General features: G+C 34.9%; 2 protein-coding genes and 1 pseudogene across 5 annotated transcripts; 1 reads left to right on the forward strand and 2 right to left on the reverse strand.

Annotated features, from left to right (window-relative positions):
• Positions 1-1,431: 1,431 nt before the first annotated feature.
• LOC18040435 (UDP-N-acetylglucosamine transferase subunit ALG13 homolog) lies at positions 1,432-6,208 on the reverse strand. Of its 4 annotated transcripts, none has more exons than XM_024183136.1 (4): positions 5,963-6,208; positions 4,281-4,483; positions 3,123-3,222; positions 1,432-1,949 (listed from the first exon to the last, which is right to left on the reverse strand). In XM_024183136.1, the coding sequence occupies exons 2-4, from the start codon at positions 4,455-4,457 to the stop codon at positions 1,693-1,695; spliced, it is 534 nt and encodes a 177-aa protein (XP_024038904.1). In that variant the 5' UTR covers positions 4,458-4,483; positions 5,963-6,208; the 3' UTR covers positions 1,432-1,692. The 4 variants fall into 4 exon arrangements, with proteins under 4 accessions (XP_024038904.1, XP_006433269.1, XP_024038903.1 ...); XM_006433206.2 differs by having other exon boundaries at positions 4,281-4,478; positions 5,963-6,207; XM_024183135.1 differs by having other exon boundaries at positions 4,281-4,540; positions 5,963-6,207.
• Positions 6,209-6,704: 496 nt separating this feature from the next.
• Positions 6,705-14,041, reverse strand: LOC18040304 (disease resistance protein At4g27190). Its single transcript, XM_024183134.1, has 5 exons — positions 10,485-14,041; positions 9,756-10,238; positions 7,904-8,764; positions 7,232-7,326; positions 6,705-7,001 (listed from the first exon to the last, which is right to left on the reverse strand). Exons 1-4 carry the CDS (start codon positions 13,398-13,400, stop codon positions 7,303-7,305), a joined length of 4,284 nt encoding a protein of 1,427 aa, XP_024038902.1. The 5' UTR covers positions 13,401-14,041; the 3' UTR covers positions 6,705-7,001; positions 7,232-7,302.
• A 125-nt stretch (positions 14,042-14,166) lies between these two features.
• On the forward strand, positions 14,167-15,894 carry LOC18040305 (annotated as a pseudogene).
• The last annotated feature ends 8,903 nt before the right edge of the window (positions 15,895-24,797 follow it).

Below are 24,797 nucleotides of genomic sequence, written 5' to 3' on the forward strand. Positions count from 1 at the left end.
CATCCACCAATCATATCCCACACCTTAATCTTGATATGAGTAGAATTTAATTACAAAATCTATTGCGCTGAAAAATTTTATTAACTGAATCGATTTGTATTCATCTGTCAATTAATTTTTAAAAAGTTTGATGTGCAGTGCTATTCATTCTCATCATCGTGATTGGAAAATTTTCTGATAAGGGAAGAAAATAACTGAAATCCATTCACCGGGAAGCTCACAAAAATTGTTGTTTTTGTAAAATCCATGGCTGCATTTATTGAGGGAGACCTTGAGGGAGCAATTAACTTCACATGAGCTGCTACTAGTCCCTGAAAGACCAAATCCATTCTGTCAAATTGATAATCTTATCGGGTACCAGCTCATTTAATATTTTTTGGCCTATAGCTGCTAGCCCACTTGGCACTCAACTTCAGTATTGTTGCTTAGAGACTAGGAGGATTCTACAACTTTGGAGTGTTGCACACTTCAAAAATCTCTCCCATTTTAGGCTTTCTAGCTTCTAAGCTTTCGCCTCCATTTCTGTTGTCTACATTATTATGTTTGTACAAAGCTTAGAGGAGTCCAATCATTGTCATTGTAATTAGCTGGAAGAGAAAAGTATACTAATTTCACATGGAGCAAAACATGTCAACGTATACATTGGAATTTCAACACCAAAATTGTCTGTTATATTAATAAATAACTCTCAAATCCTGATTAACATTAATTAAACTACAAAAGCATAGCATAGTTTTTTTATTTTACTGTCGAAACCACGATAATTGCAAAAGGGACAATTACCCCTTTGCTAATATGGGGTGCCTTTTTTAACCAAATGAGTCCAGACAAAAACCCTTTATGACATGGGAATTTTCCTACCAGCGAGTGAAGAAATTAATCCTCTGATTACTTCAAGTAAGAAAAATTTTCACTAGAGAATCTGCCCCAATGATGGCGACATGAGTAACCTTAAGCCAAAATACAATTATGCAAAATATAATTGTGAATATTCTGTAATTAATCCACAATGTGGTCTATCTAACATTTTATCGCAATGATAAATGAAGTGATGAACTTCATCTCTCCTGTTTCCCCTTAGCACAAATGAGAGTGACATTGCATAGACTTGACAGTGAAATGTCATTTTCTTGTGGGATAGGGCACTGTCTCTCAGCTACCTATAGCTTCTCATCTAAACCACTCCTCATGTGGGGGTGAAATTATGTAAATGCTCATCTGACAGTCACACAGGTCAAGTGGCAGTTGCATTTTGGTACTAATATATTTGGACTAGCACAGAAATTAAATTCAAGTAGGACCAACTTCAGACTGATGCCAAAAATACTTGCTTATACAATCTCATGTTAAAGCCTCTCTACCATATGTGCATGCCATCAAGATATGATATCATGTTATCTTCACCTACCTGACGATGAACTTAACCGAACATTTATTTTGGCCATTTAATTGATACATCAATATGGATCTACAAACAACTATTAAAAGAATTTAGTTGTAGGAAATTTCTGTACAATTCCATGGGGAGACATTCACTCATTAAATAATGTTTTAGGATATTGAATTTCCCTACAACACTGTGTATACCTGATGACATAATTCAGGGTATAGTGAGCAGAGGGAAAAAAGAAAAAAATGAAGTATAACACCTGCCTAGTTGTTTCACTTATCAACATTAATTCTGTAACTTAATCAATCATCAGGGAAACCTAGAAATCTGTTTATAAGCTTGGCAACTGGTGTGGCATCACCGGGTTGGTATGGTAGGAGAGATTTCAAATCCATACCCACTATAACCTGATGAAGGGATTGAGGATGAGCACAATATAAATGCTTCCTATCTGCTAGTTCTTCTGCTAGCTCACTCTGATGATTGTCCATCAAGTCTTCATTCACCACCACTATCAAAGGTTTACCAAGCCGTAAGGTCTCGAATATGCTCCCTGACCCTGCAACACAAAGAATCAATTAAGGAGGTTGTTCCTTTGCATGTGTGCATCTATCGCTCTTCCCTACACATCAACAACTCAAGTAAAAATAACAGCCGTTGCACTCTCTCATGACATCACGCCTTAAATAATTAAAGTCTCTTGGCTACTGTGTTAATATTTGGTTTTCCTATCTTCATCCGCCTGTAAAAGCAGTGAGAGGAGAGGGGAGGAGAGGAGAGGACAGCAGAGCAGAGTGGGATGAGGTGGAGGGAGAGAACTAGCCTACACTCTAGTATGGTAATCTAACCTAGCAGCTTCCAACTTGCCTGATTCTGCCTTGCATTCGATGATCAATAAATCAGGGGGCTAATTGTTAGGAATATGTGCTATTTTTTTGTTGTCAAGGTACAGTGAAGAAATGCTCAATGAAATGGGAAAGATATTGGGTTCAACCATTACTACTGAATGAATGAAAAGATAACTCAAGTCAGATCACCAAGAAAACACATAAGAAAGGGAAACGACTTCATACAATAATCATCATACGACAAGATACTTTACACAATACTCATCATATGACAAGATCCTATGCTGTTGGATTAGGGAAAGTACGATTCAAAAAAAAAAAAAAAAGCAGCGGTCAGCAATGAATCAATGGAGTCTCTGAGCTAGCAATGCAGTCCTGCCATCAGGGTAAAACAGCTGCAGTAAGCCAAGGTCATAGTAAGAAAAAAGTCAAGGAGCATAGAAGATGATGGCATTACCCCATTAAAATACTTGCTTTTGTGTTTCTTATCAGAAAAAAGGAAGTCAGGGAGCATCGAAGATGATGGCAAAACATCACCAGCCATGGTTCATTTTCTTTTCTTTGAGACGATTTACAGCTAGTAATGACACCTTCTTGGACCATCTAGCTAACAAAATGTGCAATATCATCCCACAATTTTCTGATATTACATAGTTCTTTTAGAAATCAAACAAAATAGTAAGTGTTGGGAAATTATAGTGTACTCCCACCAACCCCCAACCCCCCCCCCCCCAAACCAAAAAAAAAAAAAAGGAACAACAGCCAACTATATAGTCAACTCAAATGTTGAAACATAATGAAGAAACAAATTTCAGAGGGAAAATAAAAATGATAATAATGATACAAAGAGAAAAGGAAAATGAAGTGAGCTGTCGAGAATTTACCAGCATGACTGATTACAAGAGATGCAGAGCTAAGATGGTCTGCAATACTTGACGAAAAGGTGAAACAGTCGACAGCCAAGAGGCCATCCTCTCCAATGGACTGTTACAGAATAAACTCGTAAGGATTTTGTTAAGAGATCATGGCTACAGAAAACTGTAAATCAAAAGAAAAAATCAAATTCTGACTTGCATCCTTAAATGGTTTAATTTTAGTGAAGCACAACTTAATAAAGTATATGTTGTTGATGCAGCAAGAGAGCCTGGAAAAAATTATACACACAGCTTTTGCAAATGTAACTGAAAAATGATGGTATTACAATAGGAACATCAATATTTAGCAGATAATTGTTCATATTTTATATCAAGTTAATTGCCAACCTTTGACAAAATAATGCAGTGCGCGTTTATATCCGAATCAATTTTAGTTTTGGTCTTCAAACCAAATTTAATGTGCGGAGTCATTTTTATTTTTGTTTATAAAAAGAGGTCTCAACAACCTCATATGAACAACGATGTTTGCTCATCTTAATAACAGGTGCCTGCAAAATTCTCTGTATGGAAAAACTCTATAACCCCTATCTTGGAGCTCTTGGGTTTGCTGCATATACCCAATGAGACCATCTTTCTTCTTTTCCCTAGCTTTCTGAGTTGAGATGTTATAGGTATAGCATCAACCAGCTAAGCTGTATCACTGAAATCTACAATATACCAAATCACTGAAACTTAAAAGTTCTCAAGAAGAATCCCACTCTATGAGATTCTAATAACTTCCGAGATTTATTGCTTTCCTTTACCTTTCAACCTATTTAAAATCCACTTGCCATAGAGAAATGCGTGAAATCTCGACACATCATATATACTGTTGAACCTGCTTGGCTTAAATTCATAGAAGCAAACGACCTGATCCAATGCTTTCTTTTAACATTTCAACCCACCAATGGCATAAAATTAAATAAGGTTTACAAGCTATGTTTATGTTTGAACACTATACTTCTTTAAAGCTCATCTATAAAAACATAACTTCCAATCAATAATAAAGCGGCGTAAGTCAAACAACTAAAGTCACCACTTTAAATTTGATTTAAAAACAGCACTAACAAATTACAACAGCGTAATAAAAGAGAAATGGATTGCCATTAAACTAAAGCGGGGAAGTACCTCAGCAGGTAAATAGGTTCCTCGACCCATTTGAATGAGAAGATGAGTATATCCTCTTCTTGTCAGCTCTTGTTTTACTTCCAAAGTATCCGCCACTTTCACAAGAGCATCAAAGGATGTTGTTCCCACCGTTAAAAACACAATTCTCTTCAAACTCACACTATCGGTACCGCCCATAGAATTTTGTTATCTATGACTCTGTTCTATTCAAAATGCACACCGCCACAAAGTTTTACACCCTTAAAAACCAATAAACATCACTTTTAAGTATGTTAAACGTTCATGTTTGTCATGCAATTATTATTATTATTATTTTTGAAAGGAAGAAAAATAGACATATCAAATCCAAATGAAGTCACAAGCTTTATGATGCAACAAAATAACACGGGAAAATCAGTTAGAGTTTCAAACTTCACATTTTACCTTCATCGAAAGCAATAAGTATGAATTATAAGTAACTAAAGCTTCTAATATATATAAATGATACGCATTGTTCAAAAGTTGAATTTTTCAGGTAAACCAAATGAATCAGATACAAATATAAGATTATATGTGTATAATATCAGTATCCGAAATGTAAATTTTGTACCTTGTTGGGTGGTAAATCCAATGATGAGAAAAATTGAACTTAGGGTTTGACTTAAGGATGGCAAAAGTACAGGATGGGTATGGATAATAGATATCCATGTCCAAACCCAAACTTTTTCAAGGTATCCATCCATGCCCACTTTAGATGTTCGGGATAATATAACATATCAAATCGCTCAGCGACAAAATATTTTCTTTCAATATTTTCCTACTAGAGGTTCTGATATCAAATTAGTGAACAATAAAACATATCCCGACTAACTAATAAAAAAATTTAAAATTAAAAAAAGAATAAGATTGCAAATTTAAATCAAACTAAACTAAAAGAGTTGCAACATTAACAAGGCTTTGTTAACAAGCTTCAGTCTCTAACGAGAAGAACATCCAATTATGCAAATTAAAACAAAAACAATATGCAGCCACAGCAGATGCAGAAAGTACAATATAGAATTTACTAAATTTGTTGTCTTCAAAATTTTGATTTCCGCATTCCAAGTACTTGTTCAGCAAATTATAGAGGGCTTTTTTTTACGACAAAAATAAAAATTCCAGAGTTCCATTTGACATCAACTACCAATATTCTTCATCTTATGATGGCGCACATATATTGATACCTATACACATATTTGATAGATAATTCAGTGCTGCGACATGGTTAAAAGACATAGCAATGATCAAATATATTCAGAATCCCCCTCGGAGAGAAGTAAACACAAGAAGCACAGACAACAAGCTAGCAATCTACACTCTCCAGTCCATTCAAGAACCCACTAAAATACCCACTTGCATGCTAAAAAGATGACAAACAGAATCAAACTACTCCATATGACAAACTGTCTAACAATATTTCGCCAACCAAGGTGAAAATACTACACGCAACAGAGTTGCTGATTGTGCTAAATACTACACATGCTTGAATATAGTTCTTAATTTAAGTGTTTGGAGGCAGGCAATGCAATAACCCAAAAAGAAAAAAAAAATCCAATTATCAAGCTATCAATTCACCAACAAAATTATGCAAAAACCAAATCAGAACCCACAAATCGATAAGGCAAAAATCAATCAATCAATCAATCAATCAATCAAAAACTCACCTTCAAGAACGGTATCAACCACTAGTATAAAGCTTCTTCCTTTTCTTTCCCCTTCATTCGGCTTAGGAAGCTGAAGAAGAATAAGAGCCGGAGCAAATCTTAACTACAATCTCGGTGGTCGTGTCACGTGGGAATAGAGTCGTTTTGTTCTATGGGTAGTTTTGGAGATGCCGCTAAAACGGTCAATTTGATCCTTTTTTTTTTTTCCCCGGTTTTAATTTCAAAACAGGGTACATGGATATCCATCCAGCTGGACCACGCCAGCGCAATATCCAATTGGATATATTTCGGATCCAATTTTATTTTTTTTTGTTTGTATGGATATTACCCGACAGCTGGAACGGATATGTTCAAATCCAATGGTTTCAGATCAAACCATATTGCTGTCAAATAAAAAAAAGATAAAACTAGATTGGAAACAGAATAAACGCAACGTCGATCGATGCTGCTTTTTTGTTTTTTTTCCTCTTTCTTTTTTCTTTTTTTGTTTGACAAAAAATAGATTAGTGCCAAATATGATGGGATACAATTGTTGTTGCTCGTAATTACTACATTTGATTGTTGGATCCAAATATGTTAGAACTGTTCTAAAATAAAATATGCATTTATGATCACATGATTAAAATTATAATGTATTTTTTATTATTTGTCACTTTACTCGTGTAGTTGTGATTCGTGCTCTATCTTAAAACTTGTTTAATAGTTGGCATTAGCAATTTAAATAATAACTACAATAATTTGCGTTAGTGATGATGAGATGTTTAAATTTGTGTTTGATATATACAGCTCGCTCATTTCATATTTCTTGAGATATTCAAATTTATTGCATATATTACGAGGAGTACACACAAATGATACGATTGTCTTTCAAGTCTAGCCGATGATCAAGTGAAGGAAACAACAATTACTGCAGTAACACTTTCAAAGGCAAAGATGCAGCAACACTGTGGAGTGAAGCACTAGTTTGACAAGGAAGAAGAAGCTCCTCGGCAAGGAACACACGCGTCACAGAAAATGGCCCTTATTCCAGATGCTGTACCTGCAAAATCAAAATAGAGTGACTATGACTGGAGTCTGCTTCACAACTTGGGCATTCTGTAAATCATAGAGCTCAACATTGAGCAAGCTTCATTTTTTTTCGTAATACATACATAATATATATATATATATTTTGCCCAAGTTGTAAAATCCAGTGACACATTCCAAACAATTCAGATGAAACGATAAAGCCAGCCATGAGATCAAATAAATGAGATCAAGATTAATTACCTGGGACTTCATTCTTCAAGTTCACAACTCTTTAAGCAATTAAAAGCTTATCACATTAGTAAATTGTCGAGTTAAGATGACGACCCCTCTAACAGCTGGGAAAAAAAAAGAGTTAATGCAAATTTGGATTAAAATTCGTAAAATTAAGTACTAGAAAATAAAACGTAAATCACATGATAGAGATTTCATAATTTAATAACTAGAATGAATGATTTTTTGATAATTGTATAAGATTCTCTACCTTTTTTGAGAATGTCGTTTTTAAATAGGATAGTCTTTTTTTTTTTTCGATACACTAATATATTATAATCAAATATCAGTCGGGACTCTCCTCAATAATCTTATTGCAACCCAGTTCGAATGTCAACCCTCACTTAAAATTGGAGGGAGATTTACCTTCACTATTAATATTGGATGGAGGTTGATTCGATCCCAATTAGGGAGACAAATAGACCCCTATTTTATAGCGGAATCAAGTCCTAACGCAGCTAGAGTTGGAACTCGAACCCATACAGCCAAGGTTGTTGGACAGTCTTAAGAATTAAGTTAAAAGGAAAATATGTCATAGTACGATAATTTTATAGTAACTAGAATTACAACTACCACTTCTGTATCTATTTTCTAAATTTTTTCCATAGGAGATATATGCGCTTGTGAGTTATGGAACCATACCTGTTCTTGATGTAAATGTCGTATGATTGTGTTAAGATCATAATCCCAACGACACTCTCTCTCTGAGAACCAGACATTTACTCTCTTGGGCGTGACTAAATCTCCTGTGGTGAAAATCTTCATGTTGCGGCAACCCGTCACAGATAAATCTTCCAGAGATGGGAATTTGATTGTGTAATTGGCGGCGCCAGAGCAGAAGCTTGTGAGATTTTCTAAATCAAGCAGACCAATGTACCTCAATTTGCTGAAAACAATCTCTTCTTTTAAATTTGCTGCTGCTATATCTGAATCTCCTTGACCACAGCCTATGATCACTTGTCTCATTGCGCTGCATCCACTTATGCTCAGCATTACAAGTCGTTCTAGACTCTTTGCTACGGAGCAAGTTACTAAGCTTACCAATTTCTCGCAATCGTGAACTACCAGATGGGTTAGATTCCCAAAAGATATCGATGATGACAATGGCAATAGAGATAACAGATTTTGACAATAATGTAGTGACAGAAATTCAAGATATTGAAAAATGGAGTTCAGTTGAGAGTCTTGTTTCAACAGGTACTTGATGAGATGATTAAGACAGACCAGCCGTAAACTTTTTATCCGTGCAAACTTTCTGACATCAACGTGTTTCTCCAAGCAGCCTTCATTTGAGAATATCTCTTCATACGAATTACAACTCAATACGAGATTTTCCAGACTGCAAAGTACTTCAAGTAAACCAACTGGAAAACCAGCCGCCAAGTCATCATGCCAAACTTCTAGCTGTTGAAGTCTGCCAAATAGGTGTTGCGGGAAATTGCCCTGCAAAATCAACATGATGTCTTTTCTACTTAATGCCACTTCCTCCAAGTTGGTGAAGATCTGCCAAATTATCAAATGATCCAATTATTACGAAGAAAAAATAAAATGAATTAGACTTACAAATCTAAAATCTTAACAAAAAAGTTTCTAAAAAGGGATCCTAACCATGTTAAAGTTAGAGATAAGTTAAAAAAAATATAAATTTTAATATATTACAGAACAAAATACATAACATTAGAAGTCTGCCAAATAAGTGCAAGTGTGTAACGTCAACAAATTTCTCTCGTTCACAATTTTTTTTTTTTGTTTTTTTAAAAACATAAGGGTGAGAAATCTAACATAGAAACACCAAGCCTTTTACTTCCTGAAATTACTCAAACTAGAGGCTGCCGCCTGCGGGCAAATTTCTCTCCTTAATGCGTAACATGAACGGTAATTGAAAGTGTATAAATCCTCAAGGATTTAGACAACTTTCAACTATAGCAAGAACAGTTTTTATTTAAAAATGGGATTTTTTTTAGTTGAGTTCCAGTTGTTTGTTAAGAGGAAATGCCTCATTTAAATCCTTCTTAACAACATGTTTTATCACTTAGAAACTACAAAACTTAGTTAAAAATCGAAAGTAAATACAATTCCAATGAAATTATATGCATGATAATTAAGAATAAAAATAAAAAACTGAGAGGAAAGCAATGAACGGAAGAAATACTAGCTAGGTGATAATTTAAGAAGCCAAGAACACATGGGATTTGGGAAACAAGAATGCTGCTAATATAAGGCATGTATTAACACTCGACAGCAAAGAAACAAGGATTCAACATGCAAGAATAATTTTTCAATCGAGGATTTCAGAAAAATCAGGAACAAACTAAAAAAACAAAGAACACACGCAGTATATTTTATACTGTAATATACTGATATTTGTGGTTTTTTTTTTAAATTTTTTTTTTAATCTTTAGCTTTTCCCTAACTTTTTTATGGTCAGGACATCCAATTGGATGCTCACTCCAACATACAAAGTAACTGACAATCTAAGAAAATGGATTCATACCTTTTCTTCGAAGAACAGGGGCTGCTGCATTGAGATACGAAGTTGATTGCTATCAATATTTCCACCGGAGCTAGATAATTCTGAAGCGAATGTCTTCATTTTGTCACAACTACACACCTGCAAAGTTTTTAGTGACGGCCATTTCGAAGTATGCATTCTAGGGTATAAACATTTAAGTTCCGGCAGTCTCAAGAGTCTCAGAGAGGTTAGCCGCTGGAAGATGAAACAGGGGTTCACTTGATCTGCTCCTTCCACATAAATGATCTCCTCCAAACTTATGCAGTCGTGTATCTCTAGGTGTTGGAGCTGCTCAATGCTTCTGAGCATAGAAGCTGAAAATATGTATTTTAAATTGAAACATTGACATACGATCAACCGTGTTAAACTTTGAAAGCCAGGTAACATGGCTGGAAGTTGATTGTGCCAAATCTTTTCCAAATTAATTTGATACAGCTCCAAAGCCTCCAAGTTGGGCAACACAACCTAAAGATAGAGTTGTTATTAGAGGATTTTCTTATTTGTTTGCAAATGCAAGTCAAAATCATCTTCTTAGTGACAGCTGAGTGTGCAATCTAATTCATATTAATTATATGATGAGAGCTTAGTGCATGTATGACGTTCTCTTTTCCCTTTTTCTTCAAATGATTTATTTTCAACGTATGCATGTCGTCAAATGAGAATGCATGGTATAGTAAAACAATAAAAGAATAAGAATGCATTAGCCCATACCTTCTCATTGAAAAATGGTGTCGAAGTGTCAAGACTGTCCTCCAAACTGATTTCATTGGACAATGTAATACCTGTCAATTCATCTTGCAAGTCTTGCCTATTTGATGATGCAGAAGGTGCCTTCACTTCACTGCAAAAACTTGAAAGTTTTGGAAGATTTCCCAGACTTAAAGACTTTAATTCAGCAAAGTCTATCTTCTCGATTGCATTATTGTTGTTGATATCAGCTTCTCCACAAACTGCAAAAATCTCTTCCATATTGCTGCAATCAATAACTGAAATCCTCTCAAGTCTGGGAAGGCAGTTTGTAGCAGAGAGCAAGAAGATATTACTCAACTTATCACAATTTTCAATTTTCATGGTTCTAAGTTCATTGAAAGACTCTACTTTCAGTGGATCACTACATATCCTCTCCAAGTTAATCAAATTGTAAAGTGTTAGTGTCTGCAAAAGAGGAAAGGAATCACAAGGTACCCTCTCCATTGAGTCAACAATACACAAGAAGTCGGGATTATTTTGAACTCGGAGATGCTTTAACTGTGAAAAAATCTCTGCGTCCAATTCAAAAAGAACATTCTTGATACCTTGCAACTTGTCCAAACATAAATATTCAACGTTCCTGATGCCCTGCAATTTCTTCGAGCAAATGGTCGTAGAATTAAGCTTGAGCTTCAACATTCTTAAAGTCTGCTGATTGGCAATAAAAAAAAATGGCCGACTAAATCTAAACCAATCATCAGCCATCAAAACCTCCGAAGGTATGACCGACTCAGCATCCCCTACTGATATTTTGAAATTTTCAAGCCTTCTGCTGAAAAAACCTTCGGGCAAAATGTCATCATTTCCAATATCTATTTCTAGACTGGTCAGCCGGGGCAAATGCATCAACTCATCTAGGCCAGCACAACTTCTTTCAGTATTGACTCCTCGAACTTCCCATTGAACAAAGCAATTTCTCATATACAATTCTTCCAATCGAATTAAGCTTGACAAGACATTGGGTGCAATAACTTTTAGTTGAAAACAATCTGTCAAATCTAACAGCCTTAGCTTAGTCAGTAGCCCGAATGCTTCAGGCAACTTTACAATATCAGAATTGATCATGCTAAGGATTTCAAGATTCTTCAACTTTCCAATTATTGCTATGTCTCCCAACATGCTTTGATCTAGAGATAGTGTTTGAAGATTTACCAGGAGATCCATTGAAGATGGCAATGAAGATAACTGCATTTTACTAAAACCCACAACTCGGAGCATCCTCATCTCTTTGAAAAAGCTCTTAGAAATATTGATTTCGACAAAAGGATCCTTGGAACACATAAATAGAAATTCAAGTTTTGGATATTCCAATCCTTCAGGCAACTCAGGAATACTACTATCTATTATAGAGATCGCATAGTATTTTTCTAGTGCATCCTCATCATCTGGCCATCCCCACACATTCTCATCTCTCACCACAAATACATTTTGGTCATGACATGCAGTTGAAGTGGCAACATCACGAACAATATCATGCATAGAAAGCTCTTCATTGTTGTCACCAGCAAGCAACAAAGAAGAGTCTCTAAGTTCTTGGACCAATGCATCTAATTTGATTCGTGCATCAGCCATCTTATTGACTCCTTTCAATATACCCCAACCCATGCAGTATTTGAACAAGTCTGAAGTAGCAATACGATTACCCATTAGACTACAGAGCAGAAGAATTTTCCGAAGTTTGTCACCTCTTAAATACTTGATACTCAGGTCAATAGCTGAATAGGCCTCTGCTGATATTCCTTCAAAATTTACCGATGAAGGCGCTCGGAGTTGTTGCAAAGCATTCTTCCATTCACGCATACTTCTGTTTCTCAATGCCCTTGCTATTGTAGTCAAGGCAATCGGTAAACCCCCACATGCCATGGCTACATTTCTTGCTGTAGAATTCAACTCACGATGTTCAACATCATCACCCGCCGTCATCTTGAACAATCTCCAAGCTTCCTCTTCATTTAGAACGCCAATTAAGAAAGGAGGTGCCGAACCCATCTTTAACAGTACACTACGATCTCTTGATGTCAACAATATTTTACACCCCTTATGATCATCACCATAAGGAATTCCAACAGTCTCCAAATTAAGGCATTTCCACAAATTATCTAAAACAACAAGTATCTTCTTCTCCTCCTTTAATCGTTCATACAGCCTACTTGCTCTTCTAGATACAGTTTCCTCGTGCAGTATCAGGCCTAATTTCTCTGCAATTTCTTTTTGAATATCTTTTATGTTTGGAGTTTGGGAGACCTCCGAAAAGACCACCTGATCAAAGAGCTTCCTTTCCTTCGCTTGCCTAGCGACCGCCTTCACTAGTGTGGTCTTCCCAATGCCGCCCATGCCGTACACCCCGATAATGCCGGCATTCGCATTCGTCAATGCATTTCGTATATCCCTCAAAGTAGAAAATCTTGATTCGAAGGCCTCGTAGCCTGTGCTAGACTGAAGCGATATGTCCTCCGGAATGGTACGGTAGGAAATTGTATGAAATTGAATGCCTTCTTTTCGGTGATTGACAATAGGCTTCAGCTGCTCCTGTGCTGCCTTGCTAAGTTGATAGCGGGTCTTTAAATTCGGACACAAACCCTTGAAACAACGGTTATTTGCTTTTTCTTCATCGCCTATAATTTTCTCAGCGTCGATAACGATGTTCTTCGCCTTTGTAAGCCACTTCTCAACATTGCCTTCAATCACTTCTCCTTGTCTTTTAGCATCTTCAACCCTGTGTTGCATACTGTCCCTGTCACCTTTCAGATTCTCAAGTTCTTCCTTGAGATTCTTGAAGTTGCTCTTGTAGTTACGAAAATAATTGAATTGGTGTTCTGTCGGAGGAGCCAAGCACTTTGCAACTTCTATAACAACAGTAACTATGCTTTCCACCATCTTTAACCCTTTTCCTTTTCTTCCACTCGATTTTTCTTTCTTCTAACTTTTTTAGAAGTATGTAAATACGAAGCGAAACAAATGGAAACAGAGCAGAGACAACAACTGAACTATTGATTAGTCTTTTTTTGAAAAAAAAAATAATGATACAGAACAAAACAGAGACAACGGCAGGACACAACAAGATGGGAAGTGAAGAGAAACTAAATAACAAAGTCTGCAGATTACAAGAAAACAGATGCCAAGAGTTGTTGAGACCAGAAGGGGAAAAAAAATAAGAAAAGGATTCCTCGATCCAGTGAAATTCGAAAGAGTTGATGCAAAACGGAGCAAAGCCGAATAGCAGAACAAGAGTAACCACAATAAACCAAAGATAAAGTGTTTCTTGATTAAGAATGAAAGTGTTTCTTGATTGAGAATGAGTGCAAAGAATAACCTTTTATTAAAAATGATTTCAATAGGGGAGGAGGGCCTGAATCTTAAGAATAATGGTTTGCCACAAGTCTAAGGATGGCATATATTCCTCAACAAGTGAAGAATGATCACCCATTGCTTTTCTAAGTGCTCCGCTGAAAGTCAAGCAAAGAAGAAATAAATAAAGATGAAGAATGTGAATAAATCAGTGGCTGCAATTACTTCTAGATGTCTTTTGAATTTTGATACCAAATTCTTTTTTTTTATTTTTTATTTTTTGTTATTATTTTAGTTAGAAGTCTCTTGATGATACAACTGCACGACTCAGCTGAGTTGCAACAGTGAGTCCTTTATGGCCTTGCATCGGGTGAGTCCCTGCAGCTTTTCCTCACTCCTGCTCCTGCAACAGCTAAGTTAAAAGTCTCTTGATGTTACATACAAAATCTGTAACATAGCAAACTCCTTCTAGCGTAAGTCATCTCCAGTCACTTCCACAAAAAATTTTGCTGACTTTTATGAGCGTTGAGTCCACCTACATCAGTTTGACATGACATATACCCAATGAAATTTTTGCATATGTACAATACTAATTGTAAAGTAGGGTCCAGCGGTGTCACAGTTGTATAATATCACTGTTGAATTCACCTATTGAATTTAATTTTGATGACAACTGTAAACTAGATTTAGTTATGATACCATACAACTGTAATATCATAATTTTATCTTATAAAATAACCGGTTATTCCTGATTATTTCACAAAATTTCTTATTTGTGTCTTAGTGTTCCAAGTGTCTTCTATTTTGTCACAAGTTTTATAAATAGTGTTCTGTTATCAAAACTTTTGCACAACGAAAATGATATTTGTCCTAGGTGTCAAACCCCAAAACTTGGGTAAATCGACGCTGTTTGTCTTTATTTTATTTTTGTTTTACTTCCCGGTAAAGCCCTTAATCTGTTATCTTCCTTCTAGGCAATAGGGTTTGGCTCATATCAAACAGCATTTTATTTGCCAAATATTTCTCTTCTCCTTCATCGATTGAGGCCCAGCCATTCACAATTCACCGCAATCTGTGGCTGAAATTGCCATTCGTCATCCACAACTCACAGCCACCGTCACCCATACCCAACCATTGTCACCGCCACCACAAAGCGACATAGTTAATATATGTGTGTGTTTTAATAAATTACTCAGGATTGCTAAGATTTGGAAAGAACTGTAGATTGAGCCTAGGAATTTTATCGATGAAGAAGATGAAATCATTATCAAGCTTCATAGTTTGCTTGGAAACAAGTAATTAATTAAGCTTCTTCTCTCTTTTTTCTCTTTTTTCTTTTTAAAATTTTTATTCGTTTAGGGGTGGGTTAATTTTAATTATCTTAAAAAAACTCTTTTTTTTGGGGGGGGTGGGGGTGCTTTGAATTTGTGTGACGTGCAAGTGGTCGTTGATAGTTGGAAGATTACCAAGCAAAACAGATAATAAAATAAAGAATTATTGGAATACACACATCAAGCGGAAGCTACTTAACTGTGGCCTTGACCCTCAAACTCACCGTCCCCTAAATCAAATTCATAATCATAATAATTTCAACAAATACACTATTAATAATAATCAAGAAATAATTCAACCCAAGAACTTGATCAAGCCAAAATTAAAATCATCTTTCGACAATGATAACACCACCACCACCACCACCAACAACAACAACTACGACATCAGTGGCACGACCACTGATGAAGAGCCACCACAAAATGTATAGCTACATCAACAAGAACAAGAGCAAAAGCAAATGCATAGCAGCACCCATTAACAAGAAAATCTAAACTTAGAGCTATCCATTGGACTTGCTTCTTCTGATTCTGCAAACTCAAAACCTCTGCAGCAATGACAACAGCTGTGGTAGCAGAAGCAAGTTGTTAATTACAACAAGTTTTTTGAAGTGAAGTAAGCAGTTTGTTTGTGTTGGCAACTAGGGTTTAGGAGAAGTGAACTGTGTAAGAATTGTACGCAAAATTCTAGTGTGTTGAAACGAAGAGGAAGAAAAGCAACTTGGTTCTGTCGTTGCTTTTGCCTTATCTAAGCCAAACAGTGTCGTTTTACAAAGAATTAAAACAAAAACAAGACGAAACGGCATCGTTTTAGGGCCATTTCGAGGTTTTACTTGGGGCAAACATTAGCATTGTTTGCTTAATGTGTTTGTAATGCTACACTCTAAGTGACATGTAATGTAGCTGGTGTTGAGTGTTAGAAAATGCATATTTATAAAGGAGAAAATCGTCATTTTACACTACAAGTTTTACTAACACCTTTACTTTTATGAATTTAACCTTCTTTTGATTTCATTCCGTGTGTTTTATTTTAATTAAGTATTTTATGTATTTTAGGGGCATTATAGTCATTTCACAATAAAGGAGAGATCAGACGGCAAAACGGACATCACTTTTGAACTCAGGACGGTCGAAAACCTTAGGAAGAGCATAAAAGGAAAAATGGCACTATTCACATGTACGGTACTATTCACGTGTACGGTACTGTATATGTTACTGTTCACATAAACGGATCGATGACGTGGCATTGACCGATGATGTGGCATTGACTGATGAGGTGTCACGATCCTGTTGGACTAGAATTCTTATGTACTGTTGATGGTGACGTGGCAGCATATCAGTGGACGAAAAATCTCGCGTACGGTGCATGCATCACACAGGATTATTTTCAACCAAACCGCGTTACTGTTCATCCGGGTCAAACCGCGTTACTGTTCAAAGTCGGGTCAAACCGTGTTACTGTTCATCCGCGTGGTCAAACCGTGGACTGTTGACTGATGACGTGGCGCAATCCTGAGCGTCCAAACTGTTTTTAATCCGATGGCCATGATTTACTCCATGTATCTATAAAAAGGGGGCCTCTCCCCCCTAATTTGATATCTCTGAATCCATTTTTGGGATCCATTTTCTGTAATTCATTCTCCATCTTGTATTTTCTTTGTATTTTAATAAATTCCCATTTTGCCCCTAGTTCAATTATGAGTAGCTAATTTCCTTTCAAGCTTGGGTTGAAGGTGAAGTCTCAACATGTGTCATGGGCTTTATTTGGTAAATTTATTTTCTTTTCCCCTCTAGTTTTTGTGGATGATTTGACTTATCGTCGACAAATAATACTGATCTTGTCTAGATACCGCCTTGGTTACACCGGCTCTCTAGTATAAGGTTATTATTATTTGGCACGATAAGCCCTTAGCACCATATTGATTAGAGCGTGGTTCATGATGTGTGGATTCCCCCATCATGATTTAATTGGCATTAATACGGATTATTTAGCCCATGATGCATGTTGATACGGATCCAGATACCCAAGTACGTCATTTCAATACATTTCTCTTCAATTTATTCTTGCCATTTCAATTCCAATTTCAGCATTTATTCTCGCCATTTTAATTTAAGTTTTAGCATATTCCAAATCATTTCCACCACAGACCCAATCAACCATTTTCAAAATTAATTCTATACACAATTAAAATCCACCTCCTCGTGGGATCGACACTCGTCACCATTGATCTATACTACAATAGATTCGTGCGCTTGCGAGTACATTAAAATTTGCACAACAGCTGGCTGCACCACGTGTGAAGTACTAAATATCAAGCCGGAAGTGACAAAAACACCCAAAAAAAATTAAAGTGAGGAAAACACCCAAAAATTTTTCAAGGGCAAGTCAGGCCAACATGATCTTCAACACTCTGCAAATAACAATTTCAATTATCTCACTGAGCAAATACTGTGAAGCTAAGAGAAACTGGATGGAACAACTCCAATCAAAATATCTTCTTCATCTGCCAGGTAAATGGTGGCATCTTTTCAATTGTTGTATGTTGTAAAATTAAATTAAAAAACTAATAGTGTCTAAGCATCTTTTATGGTTGCATGAAATATTGATTTTGTCTTAATTTTATAATGTTATTATGTGTAAGTTGAATTAGTTCGGAATAATTTTATTTCTTGATATTATCTGGGTAGTGGCTTCGAAAATCCTCCAATTGAACCGTAATTAGAGCGTATGCTATACAAGTATAAAAAAAAAAAATCGTAATTGGAACTCCATTCACGGCGTTAGCTACAAACAAGGTACAACTCTTTGTCTTTATTCGTAGTCCTGCACATTTTGGAGTCTATTTCCATAGTGGCAATGGATGGGTGTTTCGTATGTACCAAACAAAATGGCCAAGCCCCAAATTCCTAATTTCATAAAACAAAACAAACCCTAGAATGGTGAAGTTGTAACAGCCATAGCGTAGGTATTGTGTACGTTCTTGAAGAGGAAATGTAATTGCTTGGGAAATATATGGTACAATTGGTTGTCTGAACCGTTTTCAAAATTTGGGAGTTATTTATAGAGACAATAATAAGTGTTGTGAATTTATTTTGCAAAGGTGAAATAGAGGTGTTGAAGCACTTGTGTGTCATGTCGGGGAAAAGAAAGGCATTCCTGATATTATGGGTATATGATGATTTTTTAAACTTTCTTTTATTTCGTTATTTTTAGCATTATATACAATAATATTAATAGTGTCTGTGCATCTTTTATTCTAATTCTTTTTATGTAAACAAATTATGTTCACATTCTTGAAACTTTTTGCAATGTCTACTAAGTGCATATTCGTAAAAATGTTACTGCAATAATTCATTTCCTTCATAAAATCTTTCCTTGGTTATTGACTTTCACCAATGCATTTTCTTGATGCTTGCTTTTTGTGTTAGTGGGATTATTTGAGTACAATGCCTAACAAAACCTCATGGGATGATAATGCTACTGAGTTTTCATTAAGGGTTGAGGGTACAAGTGTGGTTAAGAGATTTGTTTTGCAGAGTTGAAAAGTTAGTAATTTAGGCGATAGCATGTGATAACTCTATGAAATGAGAGTTATTATCATACTTTAGGCTTAAATCAAGATTACTTAGAGAATAATTGATGTGTTTTAGTGCATTTTAATGATAGTTTGCATTAACATCCATTTTGGTTTAATTTTAAGAAATCTTGTTTGATTTCAAATAATTGTGTGTTTAAAATATATGCATAATTGTAGGTAACCAGAAGCTAAAACTTTAAGGAATGAATGATGCTGCAATAGATTTGAAAAAGATGGAAAGAACTTGGTTATAGAAGAATTGAAACAAATCTGAAATAGTACAGATGTTGTACCTGTTGCTGTAGCAATTCTGGAATAACAACAGAAAAGATTTTGCACAAGACACTTATCAGATTGCGATCTGTAGTTTCTTAATCTGGAATATGCGTGCCCTAGACTTTTGTTTACCTTAGTTTTCAACTATAAAAGAAGCACACACGCAAAGGAAAATGAGGAGGCCGTCAACCAAGATAAAAAAACTGAAAAGAAACAAAGGAAAAATAAAATTCAAGAGCAAGAATCAAGGCTGCACCAGTGGGAAATTTGCTGGAATCAATTTGGAATTCAGTCTCCTTTATTATTCTCTTGTTTTCTTATTTATTCTTTGAACATGAGGATGTATTTGATGGCTGAAACTTCGTTGTTTATTTTTCTTTCGCAATTTATGAACTAAATTTACTTATGGTTGAGTGATAAACAATCTTGATGGTTTCTTGACTAAATTTATATGTTGCTGCGTGTTTACTATAGCATTTTGGTTTGATAAAGCTTATTTCTATTTATTACTTCGGCTGACCACTCATTTAATGATACAAGGTAAGAAAGAGCCACAAAATGGTATATCTTAGTGGAACATATCAAAATCATACTTGATTTTAGATTGGGTTTTCTGAGTCGAGTTTAACTTGTCCAAAAGGACTATGCTTAATATAAAATTAGTGATGAACGAGATATAGAGATTCACCTTGTAGGGTAAATAGAACATAAACGTGTAATGTCATTTCTTATGTTGGCACAACAATTGGTCATTGTTAGGTTGCATAAAGATATAAGACATCTAACATGCGACAACTGAGGATACATGAAGATTATGCCCAATGTTGTAGCAGATACTGTAGCAACCATGCCTTAATTTGGAAGAAATAGTCAAAACCATTAAGAGAGTTTAATCACTTAACTACTTCATTCTTTTATTGATTTTATCCTTGCGTGTAACGTGAAAGTTTGCATTCTACATATTTATTTATTGCAATTTATTACGTAGTTTGTTAGTTCAGTTGTTTACTCTATTTTCAATTAAGACAAAATTACATTGTTGAGATTGTTGTAGCAATTCTAATAACATCAATCCATGTGGAGATGATCTCGAATGCTTATCATTATATTACTTGTTGTGTACACTAGCATATTGACACCAGTAGCATTTGAATTTATAGCAACAATATGTTTCATGTGAGAAGAACTCCTTTCGATGAACCAATTCTAATTTTGAAGTAGAGTTTGCTTCCTAGGTTAAAGCCCTTCCCTTTAAGATTTCAGTTAATGAAAAAAAATAGTGGAATCTTTTCCTTCAAACTCTCGATTGATTACATTGTTGAAGGTTTTGCAGAAAGCTGTATTGAATAGGTCTGAAAGAAAATTGAAATGGATTGTCTTAGAAATTCTTGTAAAGGGTGCTCCTAGTAAATTGAAAGTAAGAATGCCTGTCGATTCAAGTGAAGAAGATGGTGGGGAACAGATTAACATTGTCTGCCACATGAAATTTGCATCAGAAGAAATGCTATCACTATTTGGGTTCTATCAATGACATACTATTGAAGGTAAGACGGATGGGTATGCAATTTGGGTTTAATTATACCATTTTTTTTATACTGAGCCTATAATTTAGATCAGGGGTTATGTGAAAATTTGTCTCTTTTTGTAATCAGTTCATGCTATTCATTAATTGATTGTATATGTTGTTTTTCATATTGAAGTGTATGATTTCAATTTTAGTTGGTGCATTTGGCTACATACACACATGTTATCAAGTTAATGTGCACTGCAAAGTGATCTTGTTACTTGAGTATTTGTAACTTTATTCTTCTTGTCCTTATTTTTTTTCTAATTTTATATTGTTTTATTTTTTATATTGTCAAACATTTAGTCCAGTTATAGTTTTCACATAAATACATTCATTTTGGACTTCTTAATGTTCAATTATACCAACCATGTTGGGAGAGTCAATAAAGTTTATTTAGTATCAGGAATCTGGTTACATTAGTGATAATTGAGTCTCACCTACACAGTTAGATGGAATTATTGTGCTGCTATGCCCATCAATTACCTTCAGGCTTAATAGTATAAAGACAACATTACATTTGGGTTAGGTACATACATAATTCAACAAAGTAAGATATAAGTCGAAAATATAGAAGCATCAACAAGCATATAAAGTTTAGTATATGTACGTACACACTCCAACACATAACAACTAATATACTAGTCAAAATTAAGAAGTATTGTTATAGAACACAAAATACAGTAAAACCTCTATATAGTCATATTGTTGGGACTGAAGAAATTTATTCTTATAAAGATGTTATAACTCAATAGAGATATAGTACAAAAATTATTGTTTTTGCTTAATTATCCCTAATGCAAGTGATATAAAGGTAAATTATGTCATGCATTAATAAATTAATAAGTGAGTCAAATTCAATGTATAGACATTAATAAATTAATTAGTAAGTAAGTCAAATTTAACCACTGCATTTACAAGTCCATTAAGAAAAATTATGTGGTTGCAATTTTAAAGAACAAATCATTATCACAAGCAACTTTAGAAATATATTTTGTTCCATCTTAATTATTTAATGTAACATGACATGTATTTTTTGACATATTATTACTATGTGGAGGTAAGTTTATTTAAGACCGGATCTATAAAAAAATATAACTTATTACAATGTGGAGTTCATTCCTAATTATAACTGGTCCCAAGTTGGGATCACAATTTTTTATTACTGTGAAAAAAGTTATTCTTATATAGACTAAAAAAGTTATTCTTATATAGAGTATTCCTATTTGGGGGTTCAACTATATAAATTATACCCAAGTCTAACCGTGAAGCCATAATGTTTCACAGGTTTACGGAGCATGCTCCATCCATATATCAACCCCAATTTTCCTGCGGACTAAGCCTCCATGTTCACAGGTGAAATTGAAGGGCATGCCAAAGATTAGATACATAATTATCTTAAGAACATATGGCATGTAATCTCCAAACCCATGATGCTACTGTGGGATACGAAATCAAATCCGTACAAATCTATAAGGATCAAGGCTTATGTTCATATCTCTTCCATTAACATAGGAGCCATGGCAGTGCACCAGAAATTGGGGCATTAGCACACATAGTAGGTGCACGGAAGCCAGAATCTCCTCATTCGTAAATGACATTAAAGCTGGGTCGTAAACGGTGATGGTTTTGTTGATGATATTTACTCTCGCAGCCACTTAATGTACCCCACCAATGTTTATTGGCAAATATATCTGCAAAGAGGAAATTTAAATTAATTAACTAATAAAAATTGTGTATAATATTCCTAAAATAATATATATAAATTACTCATGCCTCATCGATATTTGTCCATGTTATTTGCCCTCCACAAATCTTTTTATGATATCCTCATCCAAGCAACCTTCATATGACATTAGATGCAGGATATCATTATTCACCCAATTTTGTTCCATCAGAGCCTCCAAAAAATGGGAGTATTATGTTAATTACTATACTAATATATGCAAGTCCGTTAGCACTAATAAAAATAACCATGCCCCAAATTCATGGTCGATTACACCACATCTATTTCTAACATTTCAGGATACCTTATCATCGGGTGGTGAATGATGTTAATGTATACAGACATATGATACATGTGACGACAATGCAATTATAGTTAGTTTTGCAAAAAAAAATATATATATATATTATAAACCAAAATGTATACCCTATTTTCGATAAATTTATTTATAAAAAAATTACTTCTCCTTCAAGCCATTCATTCCCCACCACCATCCTCAACAAAGCAGGAGGCATCGTAATTTCAATATTCCAAAAATGTTTAATTTTTATGATGTTGGCAGGCCGACTTTCAATCCATTTCCATATTCTTTATCTAATACTTGTACTAATTGGAGTGTTAATATCAATTTCATCATGCAAGTCCATATGGTTCAATAACACCTCAACTGGACCAAGCTCATTTGTCTTTATACACAGTTTTCTCTCCCACTGACTCAATATTTATACTTGCACAAAGCATCCAAAGTCCCTTTAATATAACCCTTTTGAACCTTGCGAGAGCATCGATATTCCCAGTTTCCGACCATTGTGTATATTACTTGTAGGCATTTGGCAAGCTTGTTCATTAATGTCAACTTGGTAAGCATCAACCTTCCCTCAAGTAGGATGCTCTCAAACATCCACACCTATAAAAAGTAACATATAATATGAGCATTTAAAGTAAAATAGTGTAGCCCAGTACAATTCACAATGTAACGCTTATATTAAAATAATATCATTACTTGGCTTTACCATAACACTAAATGTGAATCCACTGAGACTGTACTTCTCTTCTGCATAAGGTATATTCAGAATACTTCTATGGATCAAATTTTTTACCTTCATAGCCGTTGCCTTAAAAATGTTATTGTAAGGAGTTGCTTCAAGGGTGCTCATCAAACTCATCAAGTTATCTGCAACCTTCAGTAGTGCCTTGTTAATAATAGTACAATCAAAATTTCCAATAAGGAGTCGCTTTATGAGTATAACAAGCGCATATTTTACTGCGTCGTCAATATTACCAAGATCAAATTGGACAGAAGCAAAACATTATTGAAACTGCTACATAGAAACAAAATACATATTGGTCATAAACATTGCTTGAATAGAGCCGACTAGATGAGATAAAAGCCTCTCCTCATGCTTAAATGTAGGACGGTACAACAATCCAATTGTAAAAATAAACTTCTGTTGGGAGAATCTAATAAACTGACATTTAATACAATACTAAAGCTCTCCAACATCACCATGAACCTCCACCTTAGGCAATAATAAATTATAAACCAACGATGATTGAAAAATGAACCTATGCATGTCCAAAAATAACCTAAAGTCATTTTTCAGAAATGTTTTTCCTGCTCCGACGTCGGTAGCTAGTTGATTAGGTCAATAACCCTCATTTTAGGGTGTGCTGCCACATGAGTATATTGAATATCCTCCACTTGGTTCTTGAACTTGGTTATGACACATATATTGTCATGAGAGCTACATGAATATGTACAAGTACATAAATATATTTGTTATTTTATTAAAAGAAAAGTATTCACGGTTATAATATGGGTTATTTTCAATGTTATGAAAACTATTTTCACGCTCATTTTCATGTATTTAGTTGTTCATTTAAACTACCTGCAAATAACTCTTACAAATGCAATATGACTACTACATGGAAGCAACCAAGTGGGGGTATGCAAGCACAAAAAAACCTTATTTTTGTTAGCTATGATAATAAGAAAAACCAATTTTTTTTTGGAAACACGGACTTCGACGTTGAGTTAAAAATGTAAGTACGCAGGCAGTAATAAATCTCGATTTAAAGATTCAATAGTTAAATTTTCGATGAAAGTTTGTGTTTATGCAAGTCTATTTGTCATAGATTATATCTCGTCTCTTTTTTGTTACATAAAAACGTTGTAATACATTTTTGTTCAAAAAATGGGTAAATGAAATTACTAAGTTTTGTTAAATTTCATACCTTTCCATTTCCATACTGAGCAAAGCCTCCAACTTCTAGTCAGGAGAGGAATATTTGTCAATGGGCCTACTTGTAAGGACATTAGTAATAAAAGGTTTGCAGACACACAAAGATGAATGAAGTGTTGTTGGGAAGCAAATATGATGTATCTATAGAATTGTTTTATTCATGGATCGAAGTGAAGTTTGCCTGCTTAACCAGTTTGGTAAATTTTTCCTTTTTCAATTTAATTAATTTCCCTCAGCTACTGTTGTAGGTTTTCTAATGTTATTGATG

Source organism: Citrus clementina, unplaced genomic scaffold (genome assembly GCF_000493195.1).
Source record: "Citrus clementina cultivar Clemenules unplaced genomic scaffold, Citrus_clementina_v1.0 scaffold_5, whole genome shotgun sequence".
Lineage (NCBI taxonomy): Eukaryota > Viridiplantae > Streptophyta > Magnoliopsida > Sapindales > Rutaceae > Citrus > Citrus x clementina.